The following is a 20,898-nucleotide window of genomic DNA, read 5'->3' as shown; positions in this document are numbered from 1 at the left end:
CAACTTCTGCATTCTTCCCATAAAAATTCCTTAGTCTGTGAGCAACTGAGAACTCATTGTTCCTGTGGCCTTGAGTTCCCTGGCTGGTAAGCTGAAAACCTTGCAATAAACTCATCCGCCTGCTTTGTTTCACTCAGCATGCAGAATTTGGTTTTTGACACTAGGGTGATTTGTAAATTTAGGGTCTTTGGAAATTCCAGTTTTATTAGTATAGGTAAAAATATTATGATATTTAAAAATAGTTGAAGTCCAACTGGTTCAACTGAATAAATGTTTCTTGCATATTTCTCTATGTTAAGATCTGTAGGAAAGTCAGTTAAGTAAATGTCCTCATTTCATTGAGTTTATAACAGAAAGTAATAACTTATAAATCTTATTTTGTATTTTATAATTTTAATTTATACAAGTAGCATAATGTTATATGGGATTTCAAAGGAAGTTATCCAATTCTGGGCAATCCTATACGATTTCATGAAAAATAGTATTTTCTAAATGTTATAAGTAACATGTTCCCTGTTGCGGAGCTTCCCTGGTGGCTCAGATAGTAAAGAATCTGCCTGCAGTGCAGAAGACTTGAGTTCAGTCCCTGGGTTGGGCAGATGCCCTAGAGAAGGGAATTCTACCCACTCTAGTATTTCTGCCTAAAGAATTCCATGCTGTCCCCTGTTATATCAGTTTCCCACCAGTGAAAATGATTTTACTATTTTTTGACCATAAGAATAAACAGCATCATCTTAAAATGGATCAAGCAATATGAAATAGTAAAAATATATGAAAAAACTGTCACCAGAATTCCATATATTATTAATATTTAAATATTTTTCCAGGTATTTTTTCTATGTAATCAAATATGCACATAAAAATAAAGCTGTACCTTTTATATTGTTGTTTAGTCCCTAAATCACGTCTGACTCTTTTGAGACCCCATGGACTATGGTCCGCCAGCCTCCTCTACCCATGGGCTATCCCAGGCAAGAATACTGGAGTGGGTAGCTATTTCCTTCTTCAGGGGATCTTCCTAACCCACGGGTCAAACCCGTGTATCCTGCATTGGCAGGCAGATTCTTTACCACTGAGCCACCAGCCACTAAGCCCATCTTTTATATTACTACATTTAATATTATATACGTATAATATATTTACTGTAAGAACTAGGATGATATGATATAGATATTTTATAGTCTTTGTCAATCTTATGTGAAAATTCAAGAGCTCATATTTAATGGGTATGTGATCTTAATTTGGATGGATGTACTAGTATGTGCTTAATCAATTTCTTATTCAGGGACATTGTTTTCCAGTTTTCATGATTATAAAAGCAACACTAGGAGGAGAATCCTCATAGATATATCTGTGCACACTGAATTACCTTCTTGAGATAAAGCCATAGAATCAGACTTTCCAGGTCAAAGGGTATGCATCCTAAAATTTTTGATACATTTTAACAAATTGCAGACTAGCAGAGAAGAAATTTGAATTTCCATAAGGAGTGTAGTTTCTCATACCCAGATAGGCTAACTCTCAGTGTTGCCAATCCAATAAAGACAGGATGGTATCATATGAACTTGTCACTATTTCTTTCATTATTAGTGGGCCTGAATATCTTTTTCCTATATTTAGTGGCCATTTGTCCCCTCTTTTATAAAATGCTGTTTGTGTCATTTAATTTACTATTGGGATGGTTTATGTGATGCTACGAATGTTAATCCTTTGTTTAACATTTGTTAAAAATAACATTTCTGTTTAAGAAATTTTCAAACTTGATTCTGTGTGTTACCTTTCTGTTAAAATGTAATTTGGGGTTTTATAATCATCAATATTTTCCTTTATATCTTATGAGACATGCTCAGAAGCTCTCTCATCGGAAATTATAAATAAATTAGAAATGAGTTTGCTCATATTTTCATCCAGATCTAGTATGGTTTTGTTTTTTAACTTAATATATTTCCTTTATCTGGCATTTTCTTGGATGAAAGACGTAAGATGGTGATGAGTAATTTTCCGTATTTCAGTAATTCATTTGAATGCCATCTTTATCATATATTAAAATCTTAGATATGCTCACAGCTCTTTCTAAACTCTTGGTTGTGCTACTTGACCTGCTGGTTTTTTTCAGATCCTGCATCATTGTATCTGGTAGGATAAATTTCTCTTCATTAACATGGCATTTTCATTCTTTCAGCTGGAAGAATAATTTTGTTATATTCTCCCTTGTTAGTCTATATACCTCATCATAAGAGTAAGAGTATCCCAGCCACAAATTTTAATAGGGTTTTGAGTGGCATTGCATTGGATTTAAACATTAAGAGTGAATTTTCATACAGAAGTATTAAGTACTTCTATGAAAGAAGAAAATATGCTTCATTTTTTTGTTCAAGCCTTCTTTTATATTCTTCAGTAAATTACAGTTTATTCATTTGGTTTCATCATATTGTTTTGATTTTTTCATGGCTATTGAAAACTTGGTCTTATTTTTGTGATTGGAGTTTTTATTCCAATATATTTTCCAACTATATTTTTTAAACATAAAAATGCTCTTGACTTTCATACTTTAATTTTTACTTGTTGCCTACAGAATGTTATTTTTCTTGTTTTCAGTTAATTCTCTTGGATTTTTCAGGTAAATAGTTATACAATTTAAAGCCAATCATGCTTTTCCTTCTGCTTTCTAATATTGATTCTTCTTGAATTAAATGATGCCCTCCTCCTCCCCACTAATTCATATGTTGAAGGTCTAAACCCCAATGTGACCAAGTTTGAAGTAAGAAATTAAGGTTAAATGAGGTCATAAAGGTTTCCCTTTTCCTACAGCATTAGTGTCCGTATAAAAAGGGACACCAGAGCACAACCTCTCTTTCTCTGCCATGTCAGGAAACACGGCAAAGGTGGCTGTCTGCAGGCCAGGAAGAGAATTCTTAACAGAAATTGACCATTCTGGCGCTGTGATCTTGGTCTTCTCCAAGAACAAATAGAAAATAAATTTCTATTGTTTAAGCCATCCAGTCTATGGAATTTTGTCATGGAGGCCTGAGCAGAATAATGTACTTATTTCATTCTCTTACTGGAGTGGCTTTAAGTCATAAAGATGGTTGGATGGTGTGACTGACTCAATGGACGTTAGTTTAAGCAAGCTCCAGGAGTTGGTAATGTACAGGGAAGCCTGGCACGATTGAACTGAACTAAGTCATAAAATGAAAAATAAATCACTAAATTTAAAAAAATTGAAAATAGTTGACTTACAGTGTTGTATTAGTTTTGGGTATATAGCAAAGTGATTCATATATATATTATTTTTAGATTCTTTTCCATTGTATGTTTTATTACAGGATAGTGATTATAATTCCCTGTGCTATACAGCAAAATTCTTGTTACTTATTATATTTATTTTATATATATTAGTGTGTATATTTTAATATTAAACTCCTAATTTATCCTCCCTAGGAACCCTCATCTTATCACTATTTTTAATGGGAATTCTTGTAATTAGTTTGGGAAATGTCGGATTTGAAAACACTAAGTATTATTCTACTCCTATTCTAATAAGAGGTCCTATCAATAATATGAGGCTGCTATATTTAAAATGGAGCTATTGTGTAGCACAGGGAATTCTGCTCAATATTATGAGGCAGCCTGGAGGGCAGGGGAATTTGAGGAAGAATGGATACAGTTGTATGTATGGATGAGTTCCCACATCAGTTCAGTTCAGTTCAGTTGCTCAGTCGTGTCCAACTCTTCAAGACCCCATGGACCACAGCACACCAAGCCTCCCTGTCCATCACCAACTCCCGGAGTTACTCAAACTCACGTCCATTGAGTCAGTGATGCGATCAAACCATCTCATCCTCTATAGTCCCCTCCTCCTCCTGCCCTCCATCTTTCCCAGCATCAGAGTCTTTTCAGATGAGTCAGCTCTGTGCATCAAGTGGCCAAAATACTGGAGTTTCAGCTTCAACATCAGTCCTTCCAATGAATATTCAGGGCTGATCTTTAGGATGGACTGGCTGGATCTCCTTGTAGTCCAAGGGACTCTCAAGAGTCTGCTCCAAAACCACAGTTCAAAAGCATCAATTCTTCGGTGCTCAGCTTTCATTATAGTTCAACTCTCACATCCATACATGACTGCTGGAAAAACCATAGCCTTGATGAGACGGACCTTTGTTGGCAAAGTAATGTCTCTGCTTTTTAATATGCTGTCTAGACTGGTCATAACTTTCCTTCCAAGGAGTAAGCGTCTTTTAATTTCATGGCTGCAGTCACCATCTGAAGTGATTTTGGAGCCCAAAGAAGTAAAGTCAGCCAATGTTTCCACTGTTGCCCCATCTATTTGCCATAAAGTGAGGGGACTGGATACCATGATCTTCGTTTTCTGAATGTTGAGCTTTAAGCCAACTTTTCACTCTCCTCTTTCACTTGCATCAAGAGGTTCTTTAGTTCTTCTTCACTTTCTGCCATAAGGGTAGTGTCATTTGCATATCTGACGTTATTGATATTTCTCCTGACAATCTTGATTCCAGCCTGTGCTTCATCCAGCCCAGGCTTTCTCATGATGTACTCTGCATAGAAGTTAAATAAGCAGGGTGACAATATACAGCCTTGACGTACTCCTTTTCCTATTTGGGACCAGTCTGTTGTTCCATGTCCAGTTCTAACTGTTGCTTTCTGACCTGCATATAGATTTCTTAAGAGGTAGGTAAGGTGGTCTGGTATTCCTCTTTCAGAATTTTCCATAGTTTAATGTGATCCACACAAAGGATTTGGCACAGTCAATAAAGCAGAGATAGATGTTTTTCTGGAACTCTCTTACTTTTTCGATGATCCAGCTGCTGCTGCTGCTGCTGCTAAGTCGCTTCAGTCGTGTCCGACTCTGTGCGACCCCATAGATGGCCACCAGACTCCTCTGTCCCTGGGATTCTCCAGGCAAGAACACTGGAGTGGGTTGCCATTTCCTTCTCCAATGCATGAAAGTGAAAAGTGAAAGTGAAGTCGCTCAGTCGCCTCCAACTCTTACCGACCCCATGGACTGCAGCCTACCAGGCTCCTCCATCCATGGGATTTTCCAGGCAAGAGTACTGGAGTGGGGTGCCATTGCCTTCTCCAGATGATCCAGCAGATGTTGGCAATTTGATGTGGTTCCTCTGCCTTTTCTAAAACCAGCTTGAACATCTGGAAGTTCACGGTTCATGTATTGCTGAAGCCTGGCTTGGCGAATTTTGAGCATTACTTTGCTAGCGTGTGAGATGAGTGCAATTGTGTGGTAGTTTGAGCATTCTTTGGCATTACCTTTCTTTGGGATTGGAATGAAAACTGACCTTTTCTAGTCCTGTGGCCACTGCTGAGTTTTCCAAATTTGTTGGCATATTGAGTGAGCACTTTCACAGCATCATCTTTTAGGATTTGAAATAGCTCTACTGAAATTCCATCACCTCCACTAGCTTTGTTCATAGCGATGCTTGCTAAGGCCCACTTGACTTCACATTCCAGGATGTCTGGCTCTAGGTGAGTGATCACACCATCGTGATTATCTGGGTCATGAAGATCTTTTTTGTACAGTTCTTCTGTGTTTTCTTGCCACCTCTTCTTAATATCTCCTGCTTCTCTTAGGTCCATACCATTTCTGTCCTTTATTGAGCCCATCTTTGCATGAAATGTTCCCTTGGTATCTCTAATTTTCTTGAAGAGATATCTAGCCTTTCCCATTCTATTGTTTTCCTCTATTTCTTTGCATTGCTCACTGAAGAAGGCTTTCTTATCTCTCTTTGCTATTCTTTGGAACTCTGCATTCAGATGGGTGTATCTTTCCTTTTCTCCTTTGCTTTTCGCTTCTCTTCTTTTCACAGCTATTTGTAAGGCCTCCTCAGACAGCCATTTTGCTTTCTGACATTTCTTTTTCATGCTGATGGTTTTGCTCCCTGTCTCCTGTATAATGTCACAAACCTCCATCCATAGATCATCAGGTACTCTATCAGATCTAGTGTCTTAAATCTATTTCTCACATCCACTGTATAATTATAAGGATTTTATTTAGGTCATACCTGAATGGTCTAGTGGTTTTCCCTACTTTCTTCAATTTAAGTCTGAATTTAGCAATCGGGAGTTCATGATCTGAGCCAGTCAGCTCCCAGTCTTTTTTTTTTTTTTTCTGACTGTATAGAGCTTCTCAATCTTTGCCTGCAAAGAATATAAACAATCTAACTTCGGATTTGGCCATATGGTGATGTCCATATGTAGAGTCTTCTCTTGTGTTGTTGGAAGAGGGTGTTTGCTATGACTAGTGCGTTCTCTTGCAAAACTCTATTAGCCTTTGCCTTGCTTCATTCTGTACTCCAAGGCCAAATTTGTCTGTTACTCCATGTGTTTCTTGACTTTCCACTTTTGCATTCCAATCCCCTATAATGAAAGGACATCTTTTTGGGGTGTTAGTTCTAAAAAGTCTTATAGGTCTTCATAGAACCATTCAACTTCAGCTTCTTCAGCACTACATAGTTCACCTGAAACTACCATAACAGTGTTTGTTAATTGGCTATATCCCAATACAAAATAAAAAGTTAAAAAATATAATGTGTGAATATTAAGTTGTATCAAATGCTTTTTTAATATTTATCAAGAAGATAACAAAGTTTTTCTTCTTGTCTATTCAGGGATGACATGTCAACGGATCTGCCTTGTACTCCTGTAATAACTCAATTTGATCACAGTGTGTTGTTGTTCTCAAGTATCACTGAATTCTACTTGACCAAATTTTACTTAGGTCACCTGTACCAATATTCACAAGTGAACTGAGTTGTAGCTTTCTCTTTTAAATTACTTTTGACAAGATTTGGAATCACTATTTGCCCTCATAAAAAGTACGAGCAACGTTTCTTCTGTTTCCCTGGAAGAGCTTAAATATGTCAACCTCTGTCACCTGAAGGTTAAAAATATTTCATTTCTGAAGACTTTTATGTTTTCAGTTTTTATCTTATAGTTATTAGTTGGTTTAGGCTTTCAGTATCATCTTTTGTCTATTTTAATAATTTTTCCTTCCCTTTCAACCACATTACTCTATAGTGATCTCTGGTTATTCCTGCTTTTTATTTCCTGTTTACTTTTCTATTGGTGCTTTTATGTTTTTAAAATTTAGGCTACCTAGTATTTTACCTAGTAAAAAAGAAAATTCTTTTTAAAGAGTAATTATTAATTCTATTGCTTTTCTTTTGCAAATTCATTATTTTTTGCCTTTATCTTAATAATTTTCTTGTTTGTTCTGTGATTACTTTTATTTCTTAAACCCCTGAGTAGAATGTTTTGTTACTCTTTTTTAATTTTTTAACTGTTTCATATTAAAACAACTTTAAGATCCTGTGTATAACTTTGTTTGTATCCATTTATTTGGCAATGAGTATTTAGATTGTTATTTTCCTAACAATTTTGGCATAGAATTAATCTTTGGCTAGAATTATTCCCTTGGACTGCAAGGAGATCCAACCAGTCCATTCTGAAGGAGATCAGCCCTGGGATTTCTTTGGAAGGAATGATGCTAAAGCTGAAACTCCAGTACTTTGGCCACATCATGCGAAGAGTTGACTCATTGGAAAAGACTCTGATGCTGGGAGGGATTGGGGGCAGGAGGAGAAGGGGACGACAGAGGATGAGATGGCTGGATGGCATCACTGACTTGATAGACATGAGTCTGAGTGAACTCCGGGAGTTGGTGATGGACAGGGAAGCCTGGCGTGCTGCAGTTCATGGGGTCGCAAAGAGTCGGACACCACTGAGCGACTGATCTGATCTGATCTGATCTGATTCCCTGGTGGCTCAGTGGTAAAGAACCACTGGTCATGCAGGAGACACAGGTTTGATCCTCAGGTTCGGAAGATTCCCTAGTAAAGATTTTGCACCCAAACTTCATCTCAGAATGACTATGGGATACTCAAATTGTGACAATGAATCCTATAGAATGCATCATTCCTTAATCCTCAGCTTCCAGCTGGATTTGGCCAAAGAGAGCCACAAGTAGGACATAAGAGACAGGGCAAGGAGGAAAGAGAAATCAGGGTATTTATTGCCCCATTCCCTATTACTTGGTTATGGTTCTGGACTACACTGTGCTTCTTTATGACTTCAGTTCCAACTTTGTGGCTCGCCTTTCCAGATTTCATTTGTTACTTCTAGTTACACCTTGAGCCCTTGGATCTTTCCTCTTCAGCCTTAGGGCTAGTGACAAAAGGTTGAGTTTGCTGCTGTATAAAACTCACTCCTTAAACCTGAGTGACTTACAACTATATGGATTAATTAATATTAGTTATTGGTTGTGATGCTGCTTCCTGATGTCTATTCTGGGATTCAGGTGATAGAGAAGCACAAACTAGCTTTAAAAGCTTCTTCCCATCTCTTTCATGACATTTCAGCTCACATCTTATTGGCTCATGTAAGTCATGACCAAGTATAACTTCAATGAAATGGGCAAGTATAAGCCTTCTTAGGTAGAGGCAGAAATGGGTGAACAGTAGTAACAGAATCTGTCAAAGGTATCAATAATGTCTTCCCTGCTGTTGACTGTTGCAGAAGGATATGGCAACTCACTCCAGTACTCTTGCCAAGAGAATTCTGTGGACAGAGGAGTCTGGTGGGCTACTGTCCATTGGGGTTGCACAGAGTCAGACATGACTGAAGTGACTTGGCATGCATGCATGTGTTGGAGAAGGAAATGGCAACCCACTCCAGTATTCTTGCCTGGAGAATCCCAGGGACAGAGGAGCCTGGTGGGCTGCCTTCTATGGGATCACACAGAGTCGGACACGACTGAAGCGACTTTGCTGCAGCAGCAGCAGCAGCAGCAGCAGCACCTGTTGACTGTATGTGGTGCTCACCAGGCTGCAGGGATTCTCATCCCAATATAAACATACACATGATATATAGAAATGATCTTCAAGTTTTTTGAAATGTTGTCTGTTTCATGCCCAGAATTCTGATACTGTGGTGTTCACTGAATCTTTTATCACTATTTCTGAAACTCAATGAAAATTAGTTTTTCTTTTAAGAATTATAATTACATTGTTTTATACTTCATTAGTAATTTGACCTTAATTTTATGCTCAACTACGTGAAGTACTCATCAGTCATCTCTCATCCAGTGACTCTGCCATTTCTATAGTTTTTATTTGGATGATTATCTGTATTAGCTGGTACTGAGAAATATATTTTTCAAAAATGGTACTTGTAAACCTGGGACATATGCTTCTTCAAATGTTGTCTGTTTGTGCTTATTTCATATTGTCTTGACATCTGAATACTAATTTGAGTATGTAATTCTACAGTCAAATCTCTCCACCCCCCCCCACAGTAAATACCTTTTATTAAATGCAATTCTAATACAAATGACATATGGCTATATAAGATACACTAAATGACAAATCTTCAGTTATTATTGGCTTCCTTTGCCTGATATTCCGAGTCAAATCTCTTCTCCTAAACTTCATTGACGTTATTTCTTATTCCTTCACATCTAAAACTGCTAAGGAGAATTAAGTTGATGTTTGTTTCTACCTCTTCCTTTATCAGTGGCTTGTTTTTATTGCTGGAATGCTTTAACCATGAAGTTCAGTAACTTCACATGGAGATGTCTTGAGGTTTGTCATTCTTTATATTTTCCATCTAGGACACTGACACCTTTTGCTCTTCACCTTGCAGGACATTTTAGTTCTGTCCAAAATAGCCATAAGAAATTTGGTCCATTCCTAAACATCTTTGAAATGTGACCCTATCTAAAACATCCATGAGCATGTTTGGTCTATGCCAAATGGTTTTGGACTAACTTCCTGTCTTCCTTCACTGCAGAAATGTTACTTCAGTCTATCTTTAAATACTTAAAAAAATTCCTTTCATTCTGCTGTTTTATTCAGATACAGCAGTCCTATTGTACATTGGACCTCTACTGGATCTCTTGTAATTCTCCTCTCTATGTCCTTTCCCTCACATTTCTTGTGTGATTTTCTAAAGCTTATTTTTTTGTCATGGTTTGGTTTTTCTAGTGTAATTTCTACTCTTCACCATTTCTAAATATTTTGCAGTTTTTCAGTGTTATTTTTCTCTCTTTAGAATATCATTTTCCTTTTTATTTTATTCCGTTTTATATCTTTAAATGACATGTGTCCTAAATTGGGGGGACTGGGTGGGGGAAAGAAATAGAAAGCATCATAGTTTAAACTCTTTAGGGTAAATCTTCATCTATCTTTAGTAGGTCTATTTGGTTGTTTTTTTTTTCACTCCTTTTCCCCTTGCTCGTCCCTTTCCTTTTTCTTATCTAGCTCTCCTCCCTCCCTCCCTCCCTCCTCCTCCTGTTCCTTCTTTCTGATTTTTTAAATGTTATTGTTAATTACAGATCCACCTTTTAAAATGGAGAAGGAAATGGCAACCCACTCCAGTATTCTTGCCTGGAAAATCCCATGGACAGAGGAGCCTGACAGGCTAGGGACCAAATCACAAAACAGGATAAACTCCCAACACAGAGAAGCATCCTCCAGTTCAGGAGTTAAAAAAAAATGTAGAGAAAAACATGAAAGGAAGGATCTCATACCCTACAGCTTAAAGTTTACCTCAAGATATGGCACCCCACTCCAGTACTCCTGCCTGGAAAATCCCATGGACGGAGAAGCCTGGTGGGCTGCAGTCCATGGGGTCCCTAAAAGTCGGACACAACTGAGCAACTTCACTTTCACTTTTCACTTTCATGCGCTGGAGAAGGAAATGGCAACCCACTCCAGTGTTCTTGCCTGGAGAATCCCAGGGACGGGGGAGCCTGGTGGGCTGCCATCTATGGGGTCGCACAGAGTCGGACACGACTGAAGTAACTTTGCAGCAGCAGCAGCACCACCTTTGGTTAAAAGCACACATCAGAGATAACTGCCTGTAGCTTGGAGAAGCTGTTTCCCATCTACTGCCAATTTTGCTTACCAGAAGAAGACCAGAACCTATGCTGAGTATTTTCTGGCTTTTCAAAGCTAACAATAAGAAAGTGTGAATCTTTAGATTTTCTATCATATGTCACCTGCAACTCTGTTCTGTCTTCATAAACTAGAGAGTTTAAGTCTGGCTCTCGGTATCCTTTCTCAACTATCCTTTGAGTACAGTCTAAATAGTACTGTGTAACAGTTGTTCAGTGGCATTATAGTTTTCTGTTTAGGCCTAACCTTTCTTAATTTAAGTTGGAAATCAAAGAAAGGAATTTTGTAAATATGCCTATATGTCATTCCCTTTCCAAAAAGTCCATTATAACTTTCAAAATTTGTTTTACTAAGACCCAGGAAAGCAATGATCAGACTTAATCTTTGGTTTAAGATACAGGAAGTCAGGGCTTTATTAACACTTCCTGAAACTCTGAGGCATTTAGAAGTAAATTATATATTGGAGTTATTTTACTCCATTAGTAAGTGTATCCAAAAGGTAATTTATTTAGCCTAATGATTTTCTGTAAAATTAACAACGTGTTTTCAAAGCATATTTATGAAATGAAAAGTAACTGATGAAAGTTTTTCATTTAGCAGTTTTGCTGGAAGTTTTATTATGAACTGGAAATCAATTTCTAAGCACCCAGAAGATACAGGCATTGGGTAGAAATTAACATTTTCTGTGAGAAATGTATCTCATCAGATTAATCAAATTTATTTCCATGACATAGAGACAAGCTGTTAAAGCTCATGAAATAACACCTGTATTAATAATTTTCATTAGATAAACTTCCAGGAGCTTTTCACAATGAATTGGTAAATATTTTGTTTAAAACTTACTTTTTTTTAACTTTTCCCAGTAAACTGTCTACTTTCTGAACTGCAGTGACTAACTGGATTGGATGGTTTGACTTGATGTAGTACTAATCTGACTTCTGACTGCCACTTTGGAAATTAAAACACATGCACACACATATGCACACTCATACACATCCAAACTCTGACCTTTGTTTCATGTTTAAATAATAATCTCCTTTTGGAAAACTACGCTATTTTTATACCTTTCTTTAAACAAACAGGCTACTTTTCACAAATAATTCGTAAGTGTTTTAATTTAAACTTTGTTGACTGAGTGTTTTCTAGTGAATTGAACTACTTTTTGGACTGAAATGAACAGCTTGCTTAGTTGCCATGACATTGTATAGCCCTAACCTGCCTCATGACCCTGACTTTGGAAACTAAAACACCTACACACATCATCCTGTTCATGGGCATAAACACACACCCAAACTCTGACCTTTGCTTTATGTCAAAAATAATACTCTTTTTATGGAAAATCATGCTGAATTTATGGCAAACAAGATTTCTACCCAACTGTGCTTCAGGAAGAATTTTCCTATGTTAAAACTCAGTAAGGTTCCCTTTAGTTCACCCTCACAGTCAAGTTTGAAAATGGGTTCAAGTTGTTTATTGCACCAAGCCTGAATCACAGTGTCTAGCATCCATTTACAGTCTGTTATAATCTACTCTACTTTACTCACTAAATTTTATTTCCCAACACTCTCCAATATGTAGCCTTGCTCAAGATGAGTAATCTCTTCCCTGTTATCTGGTTAAAATGTAACAATTATTCTTGGCTTTATGACCTTGCTCATACTGTAACTAATTTCCACTTTCTCAAATATGGAATGTTCTTTACTAACTTTTCTAAATGCTGCCCTTCTTTGTAGGCCTACCTCATTTCCAAACTCCTCAAACAAAATTTTATTTTGCTGTTATAGTCCACAGTGATTCCTCTTTTTCCTTTTCTTTCTAAACTAAAGCCTGCGTGTTAATTCCTTTAATATTTATCTTTTCAAGTAGCCTGTATATTCTCTGATATCAGGTATCATATTATACTTTTTTATTTTTCAACAGTCATAAAGAGCATAGCACTGGACACATAATACTTTTTGGCTGTCAAAGGTATGAGTAATGTGTTTACCTTTTTCTGTTTATAACTGTAGACTATTTCCTCTAGGTAGATCACAATTTTTTAAAATGCAGTTATTGTCAGATTTTGCTTCTCCTGTGTAGGTAGGTGGTTCAAGGGTTTACCATTATATTAAAACCTGAAAAAGTGAAAAGTTTTAGTGGCTCAGTTGTGTCTAACTCCTTGTGATCCCATGGATGGTAGTCCTCCAGGCTTTTCTGTCCATGGGATTTCCCAGGCAAGAGCACTGCAGTGGATTCCCTTCTCCAGGTGATCTTCCCCACCCAGGGACTGAACCCGTGTCTTCTGCATTGCAGACTCTTTAACATCTGAGCCACCAGTAAGAGTAAAAAGTATCCCAAGATAATCTGAAGCCCTGGAAGTTCCAATAAGGCAGAAAGTGGATGATTTTGTTTTCAAAGATTATAATTCATGAGATAGACTATACTCCATATAAAACTGGAAGTGTATATGGACTTCCCTGGTGGCTCAGATGATAAATAATCTCCCTGCAATGAGAGAGACCTGGGTTCGATCCCTGGGTGGGGAAGATCCCCTGGAGAAAGGAATGGCTACCCATGCCAGTATTCTTGCCTGGAGAATTCCATGGACAGAGGGACTTGGTAGGCTACAACCCATGGGGCTGCAAAGAATCAGACACCACTGAGAGACTAACACTTTCACTTTTTCACTTCAGATCCTAATCTGGGAGGAAAGATACCCCTTTTTTTCCCCTAAAGTCATTTCTTGAGTATTGTGTTTCTTTTATTATGATATTCCCTGCTTCCCAGCACACCACCAACATGAGCCTGGTAAAATATACACAAACATCACTTAGTGTCATTTTGCATATTTGTATTTAAAAAACACAATTAAGGACAAGGAAGGAAATGGCAAGCCAAAGAAAGGCCCTCAGAAGTACCCAATATTGGCCTATTGGAGAGCTTAAATTTTATTCTAATCTTCCTCAATAAAGATACATTACTACCTCATATATATAAAGCAATGGGGGGAGGCACATATTATTCAAAATAGATGCTGATTATTTTATATAATATGAATTTCTTATTTAAGCAACTAGAAATAATGTTATTTAAAATGTAGAGGAGTTAAGACATATAAATAATTCAAGGTTGAAATTTAAAAATGCCCCAAGAAAGGTAAAGATAAAACGAGAGTTCACAGGGGAAATAGAAGAGCTATTTTCAGTTTAGGGGGTTAATAATTTATAAGAGAGAGAGGATTTGAAGTGAACATTGATGATAGAGCTAGTTTTGGACAAGCATCCATTTAAGGCAGGTGGGAAGATGTGATAGGTATGGATGACTGCTAGTCCTCTGTCACTCTCTGCATTGAGAGATGAAGTTTATTCCCCCTCCCTTTGGAACCCTAGCTGGTTCTGTGACTGCTTTCCCTAGTGCAACATGGTCAAAGCGACACTGGCAGTTCTGAGCCTCACCTCCAAAGGGACTGGGCAGCTTCTGCTTCTTCCCTCTTGCAACCTTCACTTTTGAGATCCAAGGACTCTGCAGTGAGTCCAGCCAGCTAGATGAAATGTGTAGAGATCATGAGAGAGAGGTCAGCTTCTAAGCATATGTATTTTCTTGATGACTAATAAAGCCGGACATACCTTTTCATTTGGATATCTTCTTTTGTGAAGACTTTGTTCAAGTTTTTGCCCATTTTTTTCCCCTATTGGTTTGCCTCTATCTTACTGATTTGTAGTTCTTTATCTATTGTGAATACATCTTTTTTTTTTTTTTTTGGTCACATACATTTTATGGCAAATATTCTCTCCAATCTACTAAAAAGTTTTATCTTTTAAATTGTGTTTTTTGTTGAAAAAAGTTCTTAATATTAACGTAGTACAGTTTATCAACATTTTCATTTATGGTTAGTATTTTCTGTGACCCTGTTTAAGGCCATGGTATTTTTGTTTTCTTTTATAACCTTATATGTTTTACCTGTATGTTCAGATCTAAATTCATTAGGAATTGATCTTTGTTTATATTGTGAGCTAAGGGTCCAGATACATTATTTTTTCTTATGGAATATATACCACCTAGCATCACTTATTGAAAAGGCCGTTTCCCCCTCTGCATTGTATTGTCAGCTTTGTCATAAACTAAATGACCATGTATGGTTCTCTTCTTGTACTTTTTAATTCTCTTCTGATGGTCTATTTGTCCATCATTAAGTCAAACATGGTAGTAGTTTAGTCGCTAAGTCGTGCCCAACTCTTGCGATCCTATGGACTGTATCCTGCCAGATTCCTCTGTCCATGGAATTCTCTAGGCAAGAATACTGGAGTGGGTTGTCATTTACTTCTCCAGGAATCAAACCTGGGTCTCCTGCATTGCAGGCAGATTCTTTACCGACTGAGCTATGAGGGAAGCCCTTAAATCAAACATAAGTTGCTTTCATTACTACAGATTTGTAAATCTTGAAAACAGTAGTACAAACCCTTCATTTTGTTTTCAAGATTTTTTTTTTCTTTTTGAGATTCTTTATACGTTTTAGAATTAGATTAGCAATTATATGTACAAAACCTGCTGGAATTTTTATTGAGGTTACCTTGAATACGTAGATAAATTTGGATAGAACTGACATCTTTATTATACTGAGTCCTCTAGTCCATGGCCACTGTATATTCCTCTATTTGTTTATATAGTTTTAATTTCATTCAATAATGTTTTGCCATTGTCTATGTACATCTTCTTTATAGACTTCCAGTTTGATACCTCATGGTGTTTTTTTTGTTTGTTTAATATTTTTAGTTCTTTTACTTATTTGGCTGTGACAGGTCTTAATGGTGGCATACAATCTACTTTCATTGTGGCATGTGGAATCTTTTGGTTGTGGTATATGGGATCTAGTTCCCTGACCAGGGATAGAACCCAGGCCCTCCCTGCATTGGGGGCATAGAGTCTTAGTCTCAGGACCACCAAAGAATTCCTGATAGCTCATGTTTTTTGATGTTATTATAAATGTTGTCATTTTATTAAGTTTTATTTTCTAATTATTTCTTGATAAAATATGAAAAAACTTTTTTGTTTATTGGTCACATGTCCATTGATTTATGAAATTATTTTATAAATTGCAATAATTCTTTTGTAGGTCCTATATATACAATTGGATCATCAAGTGTGAGAAATAATAGTTTTAAATCTTACTTTCCTATTTCTATATCCTCAACTTTTTCCTACCTTATTGCACTGGCTAAGATTTCCAGCATATCCTGAATAGAAGTAATGAGAGGAGATATCCTTATTCTCATTCTTAAGAGGAAAGCTTTCAATATCTGCCATAATTATGTCATATCGGTCATAATTATGATAATTATGACCATTAATTCTTCTATTCCAGATTTGCCACAGACTTTTATAATGACTGGGTGTCAGATTTATGAAATGATAGTTCTTCTTCTAATGAGAAGATCATATGATTACCCTCCTCTATTTTAATGTGGCAAATTCCACTGACTGATTCCCAAATGTTAAACAAATCTTGCATTCTTGAAAGAATCAGCTTGTTTATTGGTACTATCTTTTCATATACCATTGGATTTGATTTGTTAACAATTCATTTGGAATTTTTGCATGTGTGTTCATAAGGGAGAAATGTCAAGAATTTTCCTTTCTTATAATATCCTTACTAGGTTTAAGTATGTTGATCTTTTTGTGAACTCAGGAAGTTCATATATCATTAGTTTTATTACTTTCTTATAAGCATGAAGATATGCTAGAAATCTCCTTGTGGAAAATATTTTGTTAATTTTTAAAAATATTTTAATTAAGTATTTCAATTTCTTTTATATAGAGCTATTAGAACTTTCCAAATTTTGTCATTTTAACTAGCATGAAAATTTAGGTATAATGTGACTTATATTATCTTCTTATCTTTAAATGCCTGTATAATCTTTAGCAATGAGAGTCCCTTGGAGTGGAAGGAGATCAAACCAGTCAATCCTAAAAGAGATCAACCCTGAATATTCACTGGAAGGACTGATGCTGAAGCTCCAGTACTTTGGCTACCTTATGTGAAGAGTCAACTCATGGGAAAAGACCGTGATGCTGGGAAAGACTAAAGGCGGGAGAAGAAGGGAATGACAGAAGTTGAGATGGTTGGATGGCATCACTGACTCAATGAGTTTGAGCCAACTGTGGGAGATGGTGAAGGACAAGGAAGCCTGGCATGTTGCAGACAGGGGTCACAAAGAGTAAGACATGACTGAGCGACTGAACAGTAACAGTTTATTACTGACCTTGTTTTGTGTGCCATCTCTCTTTTTCTTAAACAGTCTTTCTAGGAGACTATCAATTTTATTAGTCTTTATAAAGAATTACCTCATATATTTCTTAATTTTCTCCGCTGGTTGTATATTTTCTATTTCATTAATTTCTGCTCTTAGATTTTTATTTTCTTGCTTATCCTTCCTTTGAGTGTAATTTGGTATTTAAAATTTTTACTTCTCTAATTTGGTCTCTGGCCCAGCAGTCTGGACGTGTTCTTCAAGCATCCATTAAACTGTGACAGCTAACTTGTAGAGTACGTAAAATCTCGGTCCTTTCACAGATCTTGACAATACTATTACCTTATTATGCTTTCAATATTTGTAGAAATTTCAGTGATATAACCTCATTTACTGCTGATATTAGTAATTTTGTCTTCTTTTTTCACTGCTTAGTTTTGATAGATATTTATCAACTTTTATTGACCTTCTAAATAATAGCTCAACCTTTTTTGTTTGGTTTTATTGGTTTCTGTTCCTGATTACTGTTTTTTGTTTCTGTTTATTTTATGCTTAATTTTATACTTTTTGCTAGTTTCTTAAGGTGGAATCTGAGGTCAGAGATGTGGGACATTTTGTTTAATGTTGTAAATCTCTCTGTAAATACTGCTTTAGCTTTATCCTACAAATTTTGATTTTTGTGTGTGTGTTTTTATTTTCATTTCAGTCAAAATACTTTTAAAATTCCTTTTTGATTTTTCTTTGATCCATGGTTTATGTTGAGAACTGTGTTATTGAGTTTATACCTATTTGGGGATTTCTCTTACTGATTTCTAATTAATTCAATTATAATCAGAAGACCTTTTGTATAATTTGAATTCTTTGAAATTAATTAGACTTCTTTATAGTCCAGAAATGAACTACTTTGTAAATATCCTTTGTGTACTTAAAAGAAAAGCTTTCTGTTGTTCAATTATGTCAAGCTATTTGATAATATTGTTCAAGTTTTCTGTATTTTACTAACTTAGTTTTCTTGTTCTATCAATTATTAAGGGAGAGGTACTGAAATCTTCCACTGTAGCTGAGGATTTATCTGTTTCTCCTTATAGATCTGTTGGTTTTTGTTTCATATATTTAGTATTTAAGTTACTAGGCACATAAATATTTAGGATATTTTTTTCTTCTTTAATTGACTCCTGTATCATTTTGAAATGATCTTCTTTCTTACTGGTCAATTCATTGCTCTGATCTCTATTTTATCTGATATTGACAAAGCCATTCCTCCTTGCTTTTTCATTTTTATTAGCATTGTATATATTTTTTCCATCTTTTTGCTTTTAACCTATATCTATCTTTATATTCAAGGTGTGTTTCTTGTAGGCATCATATAGTTGGCAAGTTTATGATCTTTGCCTTTTATTTGGGTTCTTACATTCAGTATGATAATTCACATGATTAGGTTTACATTTCCATTTAATGTGATAACTGATATAGCTGAGTTTAGGGTTACCACCTTGCTATTTGTTCCATAAAACCTTTGTTCATTTTTTTCTGTCTTCTTTTGGATTTGTTATTTTGATTTCATTTCTTCGTTAAGGACTTTTTGAAATGTTTTTGGCAGTTGATTTAGTGTTAACAGTACACATCCTTAATCCAGTCTACCTTGAGTGATACTGTACATTTCATGTACAGAAGCTTTTAGCAATAGACTTCCAAATCTCCCTTTTTAGTCTCTGTGCTATTATCATATGTATATGTGTGTCAAATTGTGTCCAACTCTGTTTGTGACCCTATGGACTATAGCCCACAAGGCTCCTCTGATCATGTGATTCTCCAGGCAAGAATACTGGAGTGAGTTGCCATGTCCTCCTCCAGGGGATCTTCCTGACTCAGGGATCAAACCCATGTTCTCTTATGTCTCCTGCACTGGCATGCAGGTTCTTTACCACTAGCGCCACCTGGGAAGCCCATTATTATCATACATTCTAATTGTTTTAAATGCTATAAACCAAAAATACGTTCTTTCTCTAAATAGTAGAATGTTAAAAAATTATTTTATATTGACTCATACATTTACCCTTCCAGTGCTTTCATTCCTTTGAATAGTTCCAGATTTCCACTTTATATCATTTTCCTCTGCTTGAACATCTCCTTAACATTTCCTGTATTGGAGGTCTGCTCACAATGGATTTTTAAGCTTTTGTGTATCTAGAAAAGTATTTATTTCACCAGAAGTTTTGAACAATATTGTCACTGGATGTAGAACTCTAGGTTGATCATTTTTCTTTTGGTGCTCCATTCTCTTCTGGTTTGCAATGTTTCTAAGGAGGACTCTATTTTCATTCTACCTTTGTTCCTCTGTGAGAAACAAAGATAATGTTTTTAATTCTACAGATGCTTTTAAGATTTCTCTTTATCACTAGTCTAGCAATTTGATTTGAAGAACACAATGGCAACCCACTCCAGTGTTCTTGCCTGGAGAATCCCAGGGACAGGGGAGCCTGGTGGGCTGCCATCTATGGGGTCGCACAGAGTCGGACACGACTGAAGCGACTTAGCAGCAGCAGCAGCACCAGCAGCAGTTTGATTATACTGTATTACAGATTAGTTTTCTTTATGGTCTTATGTTTGGGGTTTGCTGAGTTTCTTGGATCTATGAGTTTATAGTTTTCAGGAAATCTGGATAAAAATTTGCCACTATCTCTTCAAATACTTTCCCACCTCCTCCTTTTCTCTTTCAAGAAATCCAATTACATGTGTATTTGGCCACTTGAAAATATCCCACAGCTCACTGACTTATTTTAACTTCCTCCAGATAAGCATGGAGTAGGAGAAAATGCCTCAATCCAAACATGGTCTAGAAAATCATGAGGCTGGTTTTCAAACGTTGTAAAGCTAAGTGCACCTTTAATTCATCCTCACTATTAGGCTATAAGGCTAAGTGTACCATTCATTTACACTCCACTCCAGAATCCCAAAGACTAGGGCCCTTACCTCTCTGGACTTCTGTACTTTAATTTGTTATGCTCTCAGCAGTATAAGACACTGAAAGTTCTGCTATGCTCGCTGGATGCTCTTTGCACAGCATTTGAATTGTTTTATTAGCACTGTTTGTGAAAAACTGCATATACCTGGAGTAGATGACTGTCATAGAATGTTAGGCTCACTTCTATACACCTACCTTCTCTCTTCAAGTTCCATCTCCTAATCCTAGCACCAGTGGCATGCCCATACTCTAATTTTTGTTTTCCTCATATAGTCAAAGCTATGGTTGTTCCAGTAGTCATGTACAAATGTGAGAGTTGGACCATAAAGAAGGCTGAATACCAAAGAATTGATGCTTTTGAATTGTGGTGCTGGAGAAAAGTCTTGAGAGTCCCTTGGACTGTAAGGAGATCAAACCAGTCAGTCCTAAAGGAAAGCAATCCTGAATATTCATTGGAAGGACTGATGCTGAGGCTGAAACTCCAATACTTTGGCCACCTGCTATGAATAGCCAACTCAGCGGAAAAGACCCTGACTCTGGAAAAGATTGAGGGCAAGAGGAGACAGAGATGACAGAGGATGAGATGGTTGGATGGCATCACTAACTCAATCGACATGAGTTTGAGCAAGCTCTGGGAGATAGTGAACGGCAGGGAAGCCTGGACTGCTTTAGACCATGGGTTTACAAAGAGTTGTACACAACTTAGTGACTGAATAACAACAAAAGTCTTATGAATTTGCCAAAAATTCTATTGGCTTGTCTGTTTCTTAGGGACTGCCTTTTG

At 36.5% G+C, this 20,898-nt stretch overlaps 1 protein-coding gene across 6 annotated transcripts in view; it reads right to left on the bottom strand.

Annotated features, from left to right (window-relative positions):
- The window catches only part of CABCOCO1 (ciliary associated calcium binding coiled-coil 1), a 171,870-nt gene that overhangs the window by 56,381 nt on the left and 94,591 nt on the right, over nucleotides 1-20,898 (bottom strand). Inside the window, exons 6-7 of one of the 6 annotated variants that reach the window (XM_059882488.1) lie at nucleotides 14,357-14,442; nucleotides 12,371-13,036 (exon numbers count right to left, since the gene is read on the bottom strand). The exons of the other annotated variants lie outside the window; for them this stretch is intronic. Of the exons in view, the coding sequence (XP_059738471.1) occupies nucleotides 13,030-13,036; nucleotides 14,357-14,442 (93 nt within the window). The 3' untranslated portion in view covers nucleotides 12,371-13,029. Of the gene's footprint in view, nucleotides 1-12,370; nucleotides 13,037-14,356; nucleotides 14,443-20,898 lie in introns of those variants that run through there. 6 annotated transcript variants of the gene reach the window in all.

The sequence above is a fragment of the Bos taurus genome, chromosome 28 (assembly GCF_002263795.3).
Source record: "Bos taurus isolate L1 Dominette 01449 registration number 42190680 breed Hereford chromosome 28, ARS-UCD2.0, whole genome shotgun sequence".
NCBI lineage: Eukaryota > Metazoa > Chordata > Mammalia > Artiodactyla > Bovidae > Bos > Bos taurus.
The sequence above is the reverse complement of the archived record's forward strand: the minus strand, read 5'-3'. Positions and strand labels throughout refer to the sequence as shown.